The sequence below is a fragment of the Hippocampus zosterae genome, chromosome 13 (genome assembly GCF_025434085.1).
Source record: "Hippocampus zosterae strain Florida chromosome 13, ASM2543408v3, whole genome shotgun sequence".
NCBI classification, from domain to species: domain Eukaryota; kingdom Metazoa; phylum Chordata; class Actinopteri; order Syngnathiformes; family Syngnathidae; genus Hippocampus; species Hippocampus zosterae.
The window spans coordinates 3148730-3167069 of record NC_067463.1 but is presented as its reverse complement, the minus strand read 5'-3'; the positions used below and the strand labels follow the sequence as shown (position 1 = coordinate 3167069).

Here is an 18340-nt window from a genome sequence, read left to right as displayed (position 1 = left end):
CAATCACTGGCTCCAAATAGACGGAACCCACAAATCCACTGTTTATCAAATTAAACAATGAAATCTCATGACCTGGTTGACTTCAAAATCGCCCAATTAATGTACAAAGCACACAATAACCTTTGCCAAAACATCCAGAAGCTTTTTAAAACTCGAGAAAGTTGTCATAATTTAAGGGGTACTAACCTATACAGAAAAATCCAAAACACTAACAAACATCACGCAAAGGAGTGTATCTGTAATAGGTGTAAATCTGTGGAATGAGTAACTCTCTTGCTGAGATTAAAAATGAATTCGAGAGTAGTACAAGACAACTACACAAATCAGAATTAAGCTGATAAATTCGATACACTCATGAAATATAGCAATACATCAGAAATACATTGATGAGATTATTTAATATATTAATGAAATGTAGCATCCATTATGAATATGAGAAAATCGACATATACATGTGCTCTAAAGAGTATGTACTGTATATACAAACCTAATGTAAAAATGTATTAGTACAGCATACATAAGGGTAAAAGCATTTGTTGATATTTAGACTTTCTTTCCTATTTAGAAAAATGATCAATTCATATATAGGAAGGGGTAGGACTCGGGGTAGGTTTTTTGCTTCTTTCTACTCCTCTGAACACATATTTGTGATGATGACTATTTTCTTTTCCTTTTTTTATATCTTACCTTCACCTTTTGCCAATTTATTACCGAATTGTATATTTTATATGTTCAATATACAAAACAATTTATCAGTCAGTTCAGTCTGTTAAGTGGGTTGGCTGCAGGGATCTTGAAGGTCCAGCAGGTGGCAGTGGTCAGTGACACAGTATCAGCACAGTTTCAACACAGTGTGTCGACACGCCTCATGAGGCCTCATGGACCCATCACTACTGAAAACGCTTAATACTAACCTTGAATGCAAATCTTTATTCACAGCTAGCAACAATTAACGTTAAAACTCACAAGAAGGATTTTGTCACGTTCGGGCAAGCCGAAATAAAGTTGGAATCCCAGAAGTGCAGACACCAAACAAGGTCTCCGTAGCAAAAAGGGTTTAATATACAAAAATTCGCACCGACAAAGTAGTAACATAAAGTGCTGGTCAAAACAAGGACCAGAGGGCACAAAAACGAATAACAAAAAGCGCTTGCACAAAAGGCAAGGGGGGAAAATAAGAATCGCAAAGGCAAACAAAAAACCAATGTAACCACTACACGCAAGCGAGAGCCAAATCACAAACTAAAAACCATACTTACAAAATACTGGGCACCGAGAGTTCAAAAAGCGAAACACGACATGGTCTATAGCAATAGCAGTCAATGAGCAAGGAAGTCACAAGGCAAAATGCAATACTCCAGCGACATGTGCATATCTGAGTGCTCCTTAAATACAGAGTGTGACTAATCATAGATTGGCAGCAGGTGTGCACAGAAGTCCGCTAATGCCACCTGCTGGCCAGACTGACACAGAACCGTGACAGATTTACCATCAAGGCACAAATAGTCCCACACACAAACGTTGGAATAACACACACACACACACACACGCACACACACACACACACACACACACACACACACGCACACACACACACGCACACACACACACACAGGTAATATGATAATACGCGCAGACATATGTTTTCCTACTTTGTGAAAAACAAAGTTCCGTAGATTAATAAAGTTAAATTGCGACATTCTTACGCTGATCTTTTCATCCTAATGTATGTCTCCATGCATGCACCACACTGCCCCACAGAGGCCAAGGTGCGCACAGCATTTCGGATCGATTCAAAGTTGACAGAAGAGAGCGTTGTTTCACTTCTCAAATGGATGGCGAAATACGCTAAACTGGCGGGGTTTAGTACCGTCAAATCCCATGGCAGTATTGTGCGAATTTTGAGTTTCAAAATTCGCGCAATAGACATATACTGTATTTACAATACAGTTACGTCCCTTGTAACATCCATCCATTTTCCGAACCGCTTGATCCTCACTAGGGTCGCGGGGGTCGCTGGAGCCTATCCCAGCTGTCTTCGGGCAGTAGGCGGGGGACACCCTGAATCGGTGACCAGTCAATCGCAGGGCACACAGAGACAAACAACCATCCACGCCCACACTCACACCTAGGGACAATTTAGAGCATCCAATCAGCCTGCCATGCATGTTTTTGGAATGTGGGAGGAAACCGGAGCACCCGGAGAAAACCCAGGCAGGCCCGGGGATATCATGCAAACTCCACACAGGGAGGCTGCAGCTGGAATCGAACCCGGTACCACTGCACTGTGAAGCCTACGTGCTAACCACTGGACTACCGGGCGTCCCAAAAATTATCGCCAGAGGCATGCTGGGTACAATTAGAGAATTTTATTTTCAAGAGTATATAAACATGTCTGAACGAGAGACTGGAAAATATGGAAATGACTAACTGAACGGCACACGCAAGTCTGATGCAAACTGAAAAGGACAAGACAAGCTAAATGGAAACTATACAAAACACGTGCAATTGTGAACCATAATAAGTGCCCGCAAAACAAGAACAAAAATAACGATGACTGGTGTTGAACAAGGTGCAATGTAAAATGCAAGACATGGAAATATGAGAGACCAAAAAAAAAGGCCCAGAATCATCTGAGTAGTCCAAGAATTGAGTGGAAAGCAATACGTTTTCTCACACTTTGGATGTAGGTGTGCACAATGCTTTGTGTTTAGTTTCCTGCCGGTCGGAAATTAACACACACACACAGGATGGCTGACGAACCCTTTCCCTTGTCGAAAGCCAGATCGGTATCAGTGTCTTCATCTGGTTTGAGAAATTCCTTTGGCTTGGTTGACTGCTGTTGCCACTCCTTACATTTATCTGTCAAAGCCTCTCATTCTTTATTCTTGCAGCTGATTGATGCATTTGCACTGGAGATTGGGGAGTTAAAGAAGGAGATGGTTCACACCTCTCCCACAGTGGAACAGGAGCCTGTGGTTCTACAAGGGTATGGTTGTTGTCAACCCTTATGATGTCTAATGATGAAAACCTTTATCAATCTGAACATTTTGTAAAAAAAAAAAAACAAAACAAAACAAAACTTCATTGTGTTCAATTTGGGCTTGGCACTCTGGCACTTGGGTCTTTTGGTACAGTAAGTGGATCAAATCTCTGTTCTGTCCCCGCTTTATCAGGCCGCAGAGCCAAGTGTGTGGCGACGTGAGGGCCATTGATCTGGGGTCCCCCCAAAGTGGCATCGCGAGATGTGAAAGGGATTATGGATATGACTCATTACGGAGGAGGATGAGCGTGTTGGACAGACTGACTCAAACCCACCCTGTGTGGCTGCTGCTGACAGTCAATGAAGAGGAGGCCACACACATCCTACTTAAACAGCCGCCAGGGGTGAGGACCATGATCTTGAATAATCATGCGGCATGCACATTTTCTACGAAGTTATAATCTCCCACGGTATGGGGTTGCAGGTTTTCTTGGTAAGGAAGTCAGTCACACTGCAGAGGAAGGTCCTCTCTGTGCATCTGAAAGATGATCGGGCAGGGAGCTCCATCAGCCACTTCCCCATCAGAGAGAGCCAGTATAGTAAGTTTCATGCACTCATGATTTATATGAAGATTCAGATAAAATACAGTGGTGCCTTGAAACGTCAGTTTAAATCATTCCTTGACTACACATGTAACTCAAAATGTTTGTATCACAAATTTTAATTCCACTTTGAAATGAACGCAAAGGCCATTAATCTAGTCCAGTGTCCCCCAACAAAAATGTACTTGAAGGAGCAAAATATCTCTCCAAAATATAATTGTCATCAAATACAACTAAAAAGTATTAAACAGTTTTTTTTTTCAGACTTTCTCCTTCAATTGCCTTGGTCACATGTGGGCAGTATAAGACAAACATACGGATATACTGTACTAGAGGCTTAGTTCCTCTCTCGGCTTCTCAGTATGGCAATATGGTAATGTTAGTCCTTCTTATCAGAGGATTAAGATTAAGATTAAGATTAAGAGATCCTTTATTTGTCCTGCAATGGGGAAATTACGATCAGAATTCAGAAAGGAAAACGCTGGCTAGGGAGAGGGAAAAAAACCACGCTCGAACTATCCTCTTCCGAGGATAATTTAAGTCCAGGATAAAAAGACCCTAGCACATAATAAGCATATGACAGTTACAACAAGTCACAAGGCATAACATGTAATAAGGGGGAGGATGAATGGGAAGGGGGGAGGGGTAGGAGAGGGGGGTAACCGCGACGTGGCCGAGAATGACCAGCTGCACGGTCCCCGTTGCACTCTGCATATCGGACCACGACACGGGGGAAAAAGAATAAGAGCGATGAAGACGGTGATAACAAGGATGTGTTTGCGCGTGTGGTTGTCCAGTTGTGTATGTGTATGCGTGTACAGGTCATAGCTGCTTCGTCGAGGTCTGCTCATCATGAAGACAGTCCTGGCTTATCAGTCCATGGCCGAGAAGGAGGGTGGGGGGTCATGGTGGGGGCCCTAGATTCCATGCGTACTTCCATCCAGGGGAAAGGCCAGATAGCGTTGTTTGTTTTGGAGGGACAGCCGCCAACAATTTCAGACAGCCTTGAGTCCGTGGCCTGTATCTCTTCACTGGCGCCCATCAGCCGAATTAAAAAAAACTCTTTCCGCAGCATGATTTCCAACCTCTCCATGGTGTTGTCAATCGCGCGGAGTCGCTCCAAAACCCCATCAATATTGCGGTTGAGCTCAGTCCATCCAGATGGTGTCCATCCACCATCCAGAATGACCGGCAGCTTCTTCACTTCCAATAAAGCCGCTCCCGTCGGTCGAATTTTGCGATGGAACAGGAAAATGCCAACACCAAACAGCAGCATACCTGTTATCAAAAGGCCAATGATGTAGATGTCTTCCACATCCTCCATGGACAGTACTGTCAGGCACACCGGTCTCCACTTTCTCCATGGATCCAGGGCATATCCGGCAGCAAATGTCCCCGGAGGGCAAGCAGGCTCTCCACTGCCTGCTCTTTTTGTCGATTACATCGAGAGACCAGCCAACTACCGGTAATTCTATGGTTAGTTCTTCGGATGAAAACACGGTAGGAGGCTAGGGAAAAAGTTAGACAAAGACAGCACAAAATACTAAGTGGCGAGCAGGGAAAAAGGTGGGAGGGCAGAGGAGCTGTGCAAAAAGCGTCCGCCTTCGTCGAGAGCCAAGCAGAAAAAAAAAACAGGCATATAAGGATTATATGCCTGTTAGTATTGTTATATGTTGCGTCTCCGTGCGTCTCCATGTGTTGCTGCACGTTTTATGTTCAGATATCCATTGTTTAATGCAATGGTTCTCAACTGCTGTCACTTTATGACACTTTATCCCTACTTCATCGAAGTAGGGATCAATAAAGTTTTTTTTGGTTTAAAATAGTCTTGAACATACATGTACATTATATGTTAAACGCTCTTTCAAATGAGTTGGATGCCAAAATAAGGGTCTATATTAATCATTTTAGGCACAGCGATTTCTACAGTGGATAACTTATCATGTTATCAGGTAACAGGTTATCATTATTGGTGCAGCACAGACTTTTTCGGGGCGGTATAGCAGGACCATATTTGCTGATGTATGGCCGTCTCAATTGGCATACTGATCTCAGATCGGGCATGTTAAACCTGTTGGACTGTTTAGGCCCCACCTTCTCACAGCGTGTGGTGTGCCCCTGAGGGCAAACGAGTGACGTGAAGCCAATCAGAAAGCGAGGTGGGGACAAAGCGGGAAGTAGAAAATTTAAAATCAAAACAGTCATGACGCAACAGAAAATCTGTGCTCGCTCTGGCTTCGGTTCTTTGACCAACGCCTTTTCTTTTTATGTCACTGATTTCTGGTTAAATTAAAGTGCAAACTATCACCACTGCCTCATTTTTGCTGCCACGCTTGTTGACTCTTAAGTCATTTTGAATCTCGAGAGGTTTTGCATGATTTCCTGTCCGACCCGGGTGGAAAATATTCATCGAACACTGCATTCCATCCACATATTTTTCAAGGTTGCACAAAGGCAAGATAACTTCTGGCAAAAGACAGACAACTCCCTCGACCTTGGCTGGTTGACAGTCAATCACAGGGTACATTGAAAGCAACCATTCACACTCACATTCACACCATTACTGGAATGGGGAACACCACCTTTATGAAAGTCAGGGATGCTATGATATTTGGATGACCATACTGTATATTACTGTATCGACTCTACAGTATATTGATTGTTATATTTATCGACAACATTTCAGATCTACTGTATATGTTTGATTGCATTCTAGCATTTTCTCTTGATGGATCTGGGATCAGCTTTGCAGATCTTTTCCGCCTGGTGGCTTTCTACTGTATAAGCAGGTACTTAGTACTTTCTCCAGTACTTAGTACTTTTTTTGTCTTTATTTGTTTGATACAATGCTGCTGGGGGATGTCGAAAAGCGATGTTTAGACTAATTTGTTTGTTTTTACTGCACTAGATGCTGATTACAGCACATTAGGTCATATGAAGGAATGTAAGGACAGAACCACACAATTTGTTGATTTGCATTCATATTATGATAAAATAAGATGTCCTTTATTTGTCCCACACTGGGGAAATTTACAAATAGTTATTCAAGATTCATAAAATGGGATAATTAACATCCTAAATAAAATGTATTATTATTATTATTATTATTATAACAACAAAGAGCACTGAGGAAAATGATTGACAAACTGCATCGTCATCAACTATAAATATAAATCATAGACATTAGTTTCAGATCTGTTCATAAGACATAAACCATGTCGTGTTTTGTTGCTTTATGAATAGGATTTCTTAATTTTGTGTTTCTGATCACATTAGGGATGTGTTGCCTATACCTCTCAAACTACCCGAAGCCATTGCATCTGCCAAGACACAAAAAGATCTGGAAGAGGTGGCTCAACTTGGACCAGGTAACCTCATGCATTGCTTCGAAAAGGAGGCAGTTCTGAGTCAATAAAAATATGTTTCCAGTATTTTGGATTCACATATTTTAGTGGACTGGAAACCAGCTACTGGTAGTGGACTGTTAGAAAATGTTCACGCTGCGGCACTGACACTTTATGACCTTTAATGACATTTTTCCAAGGACAGCAAATCTCTGCTAGTGCCCCTGCTTGTCAGAAGCCTAATCATTTCCCCCCGCAAAATGGTGTTGGTGCTGAAGCATTGTGTGTACTTTGACACTTTTATTATATTTGTGTTATCATTTGGACCAGAAATATTCAATAACATTTCATCTCTAACGCAAAAAAAAAAATCCACCAAGATCAGTCAAAAGGGTTAAATGACGATGACAAGGCAGTTTTATTTCTATAGCACATTCAGAACAAAAAGCAACTCAATGTGTTTCACACAACCAGAAGCCCAACACCTAAAAGCATTTACAAAAAGACATGTCTTGGTCTCATAAACAAGTGTTCACATCATCGACAAAAAGTGTGACGATTTGGGGAATATAGTGATCCCTCGCTACTTAGCGATTCACTTAGCGCGGTTTCAGTGCATTGCAAAAATATAAAAAAAAATAGCGAAAATACTGTAAAAGGTCTGCGAGAGGCAGCGAAAGTCAGCAAAACAACAGCAAGTCACATAGAGCAAGATATACAGTTCTACATGTATATTTCATGTTTATGTTTACAGTATTTTGTTATTTATACGCTAACCTAACCTAACTTATACATCTTATACATGTATATATCAGTGGCAGATGCTGGTCTGTCAAAGAGGGGAAGCTCAATTTCGGCCTACATCATAAAATGTGTCCGTTTATTTTTAACAAGGCGTCTTTTCCAGGGTAACTGTGGTGATATAAGTCAGTCTGTGAACACAGGCAATTACAATACAACCCACCATAAATAAAAGATTAATTTGTCGCGAGTCGTTTTCAACAAAGAGAGTGTCTTGAAGATGATTGGAAGAAGTCTCCAGTTCAACTCAGAACAGAATGAGAATTGAAAAATGCTCCCACGGATGCCGACACCAAAAGATCGGTGATTGGCTCATTTTACTGTCAATCAAAAGAGATTTCGCCTCAGACAGATCATCCAATCATCATGAAGAAAAGCTGAAAGTCCTGAAAAGCCTGCCCATAAACGCCCACTGTCCATAGACTCCCAGAGACGTTGAGCGTCCGATGGTGCAGGACTAAACCAGCATTTATCCAATGATGATCTTGTTTCAATGCATTGGGACTACTCTCTGGACGCCCAGCGTCCGCGCTGTAGACGCTCAGCGTCCACACTGTTTAAAGCACAGTGAAGCTGCGGGAAATGAAAGAGAAGAGAGTTGCGTCGTAACCAGTAATAGGAATCTGATTCGGAAGAAAAGTTGAGTGTGTTGTATTTAGTCTCCAGTGCCTCGAACCCAGTGTAGTCATCCGAAATGATGTCGACACAAAACCATAGAGCAGGGGTGCCCAAACATTTTGGACCGAAGATCTACTTTTCGATCAACTAACCTTCCGGGATCTATCCTTACCGGCACGCGCACACACATGAACGCCATGATGAGAAACAGCCTGAAACTGAGGCATGCGATGCACTTTTGCAGCTTGTTAACTATCGTAGCTCACACGTACAGTTTTAAAGTGCTTCCCTGGGCCCTCCGAGATTCCTAATCTTTGCCCGTGCCCTCAGTGAATTGTACACGAAGCAAACTCTGAATGAGAATAATGACGATAAAAGACAGAGCGCCACAGCTCTGATTACAAGCTGCAATTGCAGACTGCTGAGCGCAAACAACTTCCGGTGACGTACTCACGCGCCACCGTAAATTCAAGATTTACCTGATGACGAGGATTTTTGGTATTAAATTATTAAATTAATTTAAGCAACAAAAAAAACTGAGGAGCCATTTCGGAGCCGAAAGAGCCGGCTCTTTTTAGAGAGCCGATCCGAAAGAGCCGTCTCTCTAAAAGGAGCCAGAATTCCCATCACTAACCAGGAGGAGCTGAACAAGACCAAGCCCATCTGGACCAGAAACCCCGACGACATCACAAAATGACTAAAAAATGACTAAAAGTAAAAAATTTAAAGCACTGCAGCTGGTTTATCCAGTGTGTTTGTGATGAGACAAATTCAATTCTAATTCAAGAATGGCAACTTTTGGTGCTCATAAGAGCCATGTAGTATGTATGTTTTATCCATACCTCAGTGAAGGCCATACCGTCATGAAAATCTTGAAAAGCAAACATGTTTAGAATTAATATTTATACATTTCAATGAAGCATGCCAGCATTCAGACATGTATGCATTTACTTTACAAGTCATCCATCTATCCATCTTCTACCGCTTATTTGGTGCTGGGTCGTGGAGGCAGCAGCTTTAGCAGGGAAGCCCAGACTTCCCTCTCCCTAGCTACTTCTTCCAGCTCTCCCTGAGGAATCATGAGGCGTTCCCAGGCCAGCTGGGTGACATAGTCTCTCCAGCGTGTCCTGGGTCATCCTCGGGGTGTCCTCCCGGTGGGACATGCTCGGAGCACCTCACCAGGGAGGCGTTCAGGAGGCATCCAAATCAAATGCCTAAGCCACCTTATCTGGCTCCTCTCGATGTGGAGGAGAAGCGGCTCGACTCTGAGCCTATCCCGGATGACCAAGCGTCTCACCTTAACGCTAAGGGAGAGCCTGCGGAGAAAACTCGTTTTGGCCTCTTGTATCCGGGATCTCGTTCTTTCGGTCACGACCCATAGCTCGTGACCATAGATGAGGGTTGGAACGTAGATCGACCGGTAAATTGAGAGCTTCGCCCTTTGGCTCAGCTCCTTCTTCACCACGACAGACCGATACAACGTCCGCAAAAATGTCTATCTAGTAAAATAAATCCTGTAACACGTGTAGTTTCACTTGCTTGCTTGAACGCATATGAATGCCACAGGCCTCAATCTGAAGACAGAAGGACAGACACATGACAGCAGCTGTGCAGTAATGTAACGGTCAATGTTTCCTTTTTTAGCCTGCCGACATTTCATCAAGAGGACTAAAATATATAAATGGTGCACACAAGCTTTTGCTCTTCTTTTTCACCTTTGTCAAAGTATTATTTTTGAAGGACTTCTGCAACCTTAGTGAAGAATTGCTCTCTTCAAAGAGCAATGAAAGAGCGTTGAGATCCATTACAAACATCATTGTCATAGAAAATTACACACTGCATATTTTTAAGAGACATATATAGTACGAATATAACAATATATTCGATGCTAAGTCTTTCATGTAACAGAAGTGATAAATAATCCAGAAATGATACTGCATGCATTTGCGAGAGTACAAAGCTGAAAGGGCAATGGAGGAACTGGAAATGTGTGCACTTTGTTGTTTGTTGAGTGCCCGCCCACTCCATGAATAACATTGGCGACTCCCTCTCTGTGGCTTTATGACGCACCAACTGGATCAGAGCAAAGAGACACAGGACTGAATCACTGTGTCTCAGCCACCAGCAAATAGAAGGGAACACATATTTAACAGGGGATTACTTCAAAACCCTTTGAATTTGTGGTGAGGAAGACAAGTTTGCTGAATGAGTTAGCCTTACTGTATGCAAGTCAGTATATGTGTTCCTGTCTCTTTTACAGGCTTTTGGGACTCTGCCCTGTCCAGCCAGCGGGCAACCTCCCACCCTCCCCGTCGAACTTCAAGCCGAACTCTCAGCCCCCAACGTATAAGCAGGACGGGCGAGGACCAGGGGTCGGAGCAGTGTCATACTGGGCCCCAGTGTGACAGCGCACCACCAACATTACGCCACCGGACTCCTTCCTCCCAAAGTGACAAAAGGCATTCCAATACTACTCTCTGCTTTGTCAACCCACTGTTTTTTCAGACTCGGCAGCGCCACCACTGTACAGAAGATCCAACTTCACATGAGTCTAACAACGTGCCTATGAAACCCACAAGTGGCGGCCAAGAGAGAAAGGAGCACTCAGACGAAATTCAAGTGAGCCGCAAATCGCAACCCCCTCCTCGTCCTCCCCCACCTCGCTTGATGTTGCGCAAGCGACCGGCACCACCTCCACCTGGAGTTCCAGCTCTTATCACCAGACCCAAAAGCATGCCAATGGCCATTCCCGTGACCCCAAGACAACAGCCTGCCCCCACCCGCCGCCCGGCCCCCCCTCGACGGACAATAGGTACTAAACACAGCAGCCCACTCAAAGGTTCACCAAGATCGCCAATCGCTGTGCCTTCAAACCCACCACCTCCAAGACCAAATAAGCCCGTAGTGGACCACCACTGCCACGTTGCCCTTGATGACGAGACCATTGCTCAAGCTTTGTCTCGAGTCAAGCTCCCCGCTTCCGTTCCGGATCATCTTCCACTGGAGGACAGCAGTGTGAGTCCATCGATCCAAAATGAGAGGAGACTTCAGCGGCTCAGTGACATGAGCATGTCGACTTCTTCCTCTGATTCATTGGAATATTCACAGTCTCCTGGGTTATCCCTGGGCCTGGGGTCCAGCCAGTCATGCCATCTTAACCATCAAGAGAATGTAGAGGACACGAGTGAGGATGATGATGATGATGATGAGGATGACGAGGATGGTGAAGAGGAAATGGAGGAGGACTACGGTGTGGGCCTAGAGGCTGACTTGGAAATGCGTCTTCGTCCGTCCTTTAAAGCTAGAAGTCGCAGGGTGGGTGTGAGTCTAAGTGGGGGATCATTTATTCTTCCCCGGGCCTTGAAGGGACGCCTACGCAAGGTCAGCGGTATGCTCTCGTCTTTGATGACTCCAGAGAGACGGACAGTGAAAAAGATAGCTGAGCTGTCTCGGGATAAAAGTTCATATTTTGGCTCACTGGTCCAGGACTATATCAGCTTTGTTCAGGAGAATCGTGGTTGCCACACATCGGGAGAGGATTTTTTGCAGACGCTCAGGCAGTTCATGACGCAGATGAAAGCTTATCTGTGCCAAAGCTCTGAGCTGGACCCTCCGATCGAATCGCTCATCCCTGAAGATGTGATTGGTAAGGCATTCATTCTATTAGAACATTCTATTGTAACATCAAAAGAACCATTTGTGGTTGTAAAGGGATTGCGCATCGTGTTTTTTCGACGCAAGCGTGTGAGCGATGACTCACGTAGCTTAGTATCACTTCTCCATGATGTGTGAGATAATACCGTATAATTTAGGAAGTAAAAGCCAGTGGCAGCTCATCAGTAGTGGACACTTGGCACCGTCCTCCCACCCAGTTGAGTCAGAGTGAAAAGGACAAAAATTCACAAATGAAGATGAAATACTCTAATAAAAATACTTGAAAATATATGTATATCAGTTTTTAGACGACCAGGATGAAAATAGGACAGTTACTGATTTTATTTATCTTTGGTGTCGCAAAAGATGACAAACTTAGGGTTTTAGGCCGATAGACTCTGGTTGAAAGTATGACACGCTGGCTGGACCTACGTGATGCAATACCCACATATTGGCCACTTTTGGGTGCAGAATTCCACTACTCACACCCGAAAACGTTTAAGTGGAGTTACTATTAAAGCAGACAACATTTTCTGTCCGATTCCGAGTGGCACCCGCCTGCGTCAAGAACTTAACTTGTCATATGGACGTGGTGACCACATTGGCCACTCAGCCAGCCTTCTGCAGTGTATCATTTTCATCTCCTTGAAGTCACTTCAACGAGAGAAGAATGTGTAGCCAGGCCACATTGTTGATAACAGGTGTACTGGATTTATGGAGTTCAATTGTTCTCAACAAAATAACAGATACACAAAATAAATAAACATTGGTCGCTTTTGGCATGACCACACTCTTAGGCCATCTGAAGAAAGGCATTGGCTGGGTGTTGTATCGCGCGATTGGACGGGGGGCCTTTTTAGAGCAAATAGCTTCAGCTGTCAAGGGTGATTATTTTTCTGGTCATACCCTCTCGAACTGAGCTCCACACTATCGAATCGAATCGTAATCCCACTGGATTGTTCCATTTATAAATCAAAGCGTTCTTGAATGGTTTTGAACCCCACTTAACGAAAACCGTGAAGCCTTTTTACCATGGACACCATTATTAGTGTCCAGTCTTCTTCCTCTGAATCAAAACTATTTAAGTGCTTCAAAGCTCGTGTTGAGTTTCAGTGAGGGCAACGGCACGTGTCCATTTACTTCTTCTATTCTTTGACCCCACTTTTTTTTCTCTGCCCATTGCTGAGATCTGAGGGTCATTTAAAAGGCAAGCATTATTGCATTCAATCTAAGTTCTTGGTGACATTTGTTGGAAAATACGTTAATTTAAACATACTTGAGGCCCACTATGTGACTAGAGCAACGCATGAATATGTGAATGATTTTTCAATTCACTCTTGTTCTTTGTCGACGATAACAGCAAAGCTTTGTTCCAAAAAGAAGTGATCCATTTTGTTTGTACAAACAGACACTTAAGCCCATGAAGTATCTGATGTCATAAACCAACCCCACCGAACATGCAGAAAGAGAAGCACAAGTGGAGAGGAGCTTTTTAAGGCAATCCCACTCACACAACAGAATTGACACAGATAGAGGATGCCATAGCTTGTTGTCATGAGCAGCAGCCCTGCTCCTGTCATCTTAAAAGTGTGGTGGGAGGTCTACCACCAAACATTTCAGATTTATATTCACTTGAAATATTGAAAACTGTTGATCATTTTTGTTCCTCTTCACAACTAGCTATGTGCTACTTTGTGTTGGTCTAGTATATACAATTGCAACATAATACATTCATGTTGGTGATTGTAACATCACAAAAGGTGGAATAAGTTCAAGGCATATGAGTACAGTTGTGCTGGTATCTAAACTTATGAGCACAAGTGTTGGAGAACTTTATTTTTAAAGTTATTTTTTTTAAATAGCTGTTGATAGTATACATCAAATACATTCTGGTCCTCATGATAGGTAACACAAATGTGCCAATTTTCTTAACATTGAGTGTCCAATGCTTTATCATTGCTGCATTAATATTTCTTAAACATGTCATTTTTGAGAAATTGATGAATCAAACCTGGTTTTGTCCTAACATTTTTTTGAGCATGTCATTTTATGACGAGTGACTAAGCCACAATAGAATGTTGCTGATGTCAGGCCGAAACAGTGGCTCCAGTTACCTCAGATATTAATATTGGGCTCAATTTGCCACTGTTGAAATAATCACAGCTACTTTGTCATCATGTGCCCACACAGACGCAGACACTGGTGTCTTAGTCATACAGCACAAACATCCTCCTTCAGGTGACGTTAGGACCACACCAACATAGGACATAAAGAACATGCACATCCAATAAGAACATTTGTGTGATGGCTTTTTTTCCATCTTTTTGTCAACAGAATTCCAGAAAATGATCTTTGTGGATACAGTAATAAACCTTTTCCTCTGCCTCACGAGATGCAATGTCTCACTCTCACTCATAATGAATTGTGTTCTGTTCACCCCATAGAGTTAGTATCCTGATAAATGAATGCATGTGCTTTAAAAAATAAACATGTGTGATGCTTAATATTCAACAGAACAGGTGCTGGAAAAGGCCATGCACAAGTGTGTGCTAAAGCCCCTGAAGACTTTCATCGACGTGGCCTTACATGATTTCCAGGTGAGAGAGCAGATCATCTTCCATATGCTCTCACAGTGTCACAGTATGATAACAAGGACAAATGGACTTAACCGCAGGGTACTGTAAAATAAGATAACCTTTATTAGGGCCACAGCGGGGACATTTGCAAGTAATGCAAGTACAGTAAAAGTCTTTCTCTGTCAAATTAAATTTGGAATGGTGGTGTTGTCATGATGTTCCTTTCATAAAAAGTAAGCGACAAAGTACGCACTTAGGACTCATGACCAGCGCGGGTCTGGTATACTGAGTTGTGTAAATCTGCGCGGGAACCTGGCGCTGGTAATGTTTATGTTATGCTTCAACGCAGCTTTAGGACACCAAAGGGCACATATCTTTTATTGATGCAAATAGACAAAGTCAAGCAACCACCAACCAGGCTGAGGGGCAGGCAATCAATTAAGTCTTGATTGCCACATCACCACAGTTTCAGATGTGCGGGCACAGGAACAAAAAGGGCAGTTTGGGCTGTTGTGGTCGTGAACACAGCTGACTTCATTTGCCGGCAATCAAAATGTGGCTCCATCTCGCGTGGAGACATCTGTGTGTGGAAAGGGAACCAGTGATCAATGTGTATCGGGAGCATTGTCATTAAGGGAGCAACAGACATGAAATACAAGATGAGCTGCTGCCAACTTGGATTTGTTCACCGACCCCATTTCTTTAGTCCCACCCAATCCCCAATTGGTAGTGTGCCACCCACAGAGCTATACTAATGTTGATAATGATAATAATGCCCACTGTTATGAATGAAATACAATGACATCCACCAAATGTTCTGCGGGGCTGAAGGTATCTGCCAGCACCTCGATCAAATCCACCAAATACAAACCTGTTTTGGAATGTAAGAGCTTTCTTTTATGTAGTTCTTGTATACATAGAAATGTTGTTCTGGATCTTAATGGTGACATTTCATATGTTCTAAACTTAGTCTGGAGTAAAACAGAAGCTGGTTAAACTTTTTTTTTTTGTTCTTAATAGGTTCGCAGTGGAGATTGGCAGCAGATGAAAGAGAATTTGGCCTTGGCTAAAACCAAGAGGCCTCAGGAGCTGGGCGTGGATGGTGCGGTACCGCCTGACGCTGTGGCAATTGAGAAGATTCGACATAAGTTTCTTGACATGAGGAAGATGTACTCACCTGAGAAAAAGGTGTCGCTGCTATTACGCGTGTGCAAGCTCATCTACACCATCATGCAGGACAACTCAGGTATAGAGTTTTCGCCGAAAATAAATTAGAGCACAGAGACATAATGGCAATTGAAGACTACACAATGGTGTTGCTACCCGTTTGTCTTTTTTTCAAGTTTTTAACACATTGTGGGAATTTGTATTGCTTCGTTTCAAAGTAAATGTGCAGCCTCCAAGTCTGTTGCCCCCTCCCTGACCTGTATTCACGCCACACATACCTCCACGTCTGCTTCCTTTCAGGGAGGATGTATGGCGCGGATGACTTCCTTCCCATGTTGACGTATGTGGTAGCGCAGTGTGACATGCCTCAGCTGGACATGGACATCCAGTACATTATGGAACTACTGGATCCATCTCTTCTTCAAGGAGAAGGTACTGCTTTGTATTCCTATTTTATGCATGGTAGATTAGGTGAAGACTCTTAAGTCTTAAAGATGATTTCGATTTTGCAGTCAAGACAACATCAAATTATTCTGCCTTTATAATGGCTGCCGCAAAGTCTACACTGACAATTTTTACTCTTTCTTGCTGCTGAAAACTCTCTTCAGGCTGTCTATCTGAAATGACACCCGGTTAGCTTTACCAAGCCAGCTGCATACGGGGGCTCAGAGAGGCGGAAATTCCAGTCGCTTAGACTTGAATGGCCTGGAACAGTTTCAGAGGAAAAAGGTTTCAGAATGTCTGCCAGCCCGTCGGCATTTCTTCAGTCAATTAGCTGGCAAATAACTGTGGTATGAATACCTCTTGTCAACCGCGGTGCCTTTGGGAGCATTTTTCAGCTGAGAAATGCTGCCTGGCTATCATTCAACATTTTCTGATGATTTGAAACAGATTCCTATCAGTTAGACCAGGGGTGCCCAAACTTTTTGGATCAAAGATCTACTTTTTGATCAACTAACCTCACGGGATCTACCCTTACCGGCGCGCGCACGCACACACACACACACACACACACACACACACACACACACACACACACACACACACACACACACACACACGCACACCCCCCCCCCCCCCCACACACACACACACACACACACAAACCTGCTTTACCTGCTTTATTTTATTTTTTAAATATTTTTTTTTAGTGAAAATGAGACTGATTAGTGTGCATTGTATATTAACACAAAAAATATATTACTAACATGTACAAAGACACACAAATGGTTGTTTGTTTTTTTTCTTCTCGACACTCCTCGGATCTACTTGGGACCTGTCTTAGATCTACCGGTAGATCAGGATCTACCTAATGGGCACCCCTGAGTTAGACAGTGCTTTACTTGTAACGCTGAATTACAATAGTCCGGATATCTGTCAAACCAAACCACACCTCAATGATGCCATCGTTCCCAGTCTTTCATACAAAGTTTATATTAATGATCTCTTTGATCCTAGGAGGTTACTACCTAACAAGTGCCTATGGAGCGATGGCCCTCATCAAGAATTTTCAGGAGGAGCAAGCAGCAAGGGTGCTGAGCTCTGAGGCCAGAAACACTTTACATCAATGGCACCGCCGTCGCACTGCTCAGCGTTCGGCACCCACACTGGACGACTTTCAGGTAGCACACCTGACCTGATCCCAGGCTGTGAGTTGTACCAATTTTAAATAGATCCTAATTTCTTCTCTTTGAATGATGCAATCTGTAAAACAAATAAATGGCCAAAAGTAGTGGCACACCTGCCCATTAAATATAGTCAGGTCCATAAATATCTGGACAAGAACACCATTTTCAGTATTTCAGCTCTGTATAACACCACAGTTGATTTCAAATGAAACCGTTTGGATTTGTTTGAGGTGAAGAACTGAGCTTGAGAGTGTTTACATCCAAATCAGGTGAACGGTGTAGGAATTATGACAGGGTGGTATCTCATTGAGCGGCGAATGCCTGCGAGAGCATCGAAAGTGTGATGGTCGGAGGGGAGGCGGGCTTTATTCTTCAGGACCTGCACGACTGCGATTGCTGTGATGATTGAAGCAATGAATTGTGCTGTCTTAGAGAAAACATTGAATGCCCGGCCATCAGCACAAGCATATCAAAAAATTCCCATCTTTAACGCAAAAAAACAAATACAGTTGAGGTCCCATAGTGTGACCTTTAATTGGCGCGAACAATTCTGCCAAGAATAATGCGACAATATTTCTCCATAGCAACGCGAAGAAGCCAGCTATTAGGTTCAGCGAGCTAATGACTTTTCTACATAAGACCAGATGGGTCTGCAATTTTTTTTCCTTGTTCATAAATACCGGTATATTCATTTAAGCACTGCATTTTCCATTTGCATCGGTTGAAAAATACACTGACAAAAAAAAAATCTGAAATCAGCGAAGCTGCAAATACTTTTTCAGTCACAGTAAAAAAAAGGGTATCTTGCCTCATGTATTTGAAATTACTTCCCCTGTATCTTCAGAATATCATTAATAATTTAATAATTTGTGTGCCTTCTGTGAAATGTTATCACTTACTGTCAGTAAAAACAAAGAATGATGCAAATTTGAAAGTCTGGAGAAGACTACGCCTGGAACCCAAACGT

The 18340-nt window shown here is 43.0% G+C and overlaps 1 protein-coding gene across 2 annotated transcripts in view; it reads left to right on the top strand.

The window, feature by feature from the left end:
- LOC127612984 (ras and Rab interactor 2-like) overlaps nucleotides 1-18340 on the top strand; it is a 53212-nt gene that overhangs the window by 32473 nt on the left and 2399 nt on the right. The window contains exons 3-12 of one of the 2 annotated variants that reach the window (XM_052083853.1): nucleotides 2895-2989; nucleotides 3177-3387; nucleotides 3468-3582; nucleotides 6302-6374; nucleotides 6862-6953; nucleotides 10609-11994; nucleotides 14517-14599; nucleotides 15599-15824; nucleotides 16046-16177; nucleotides 17204-17394. In XM_052083853.1, the coding sequence (XP_051939813.1) occupies nucleotides 2895-2989; nucleotides 3177-3387; nucleotides 3468-3582; nucleotides 6302-6374; nucleotides 6862-6953; nucleotides 10609-11994; nucleotides 14517-14599; nucleotides 15599-15824; nucleotides 16046-16177; nucleotides 17204-17385 (2595 nt within the window). In that variant the 3' untranslated portion in view covers nucleotides 17386-17394. The other variant, XM_052083854.1, reaches the window with a different exon arrangement.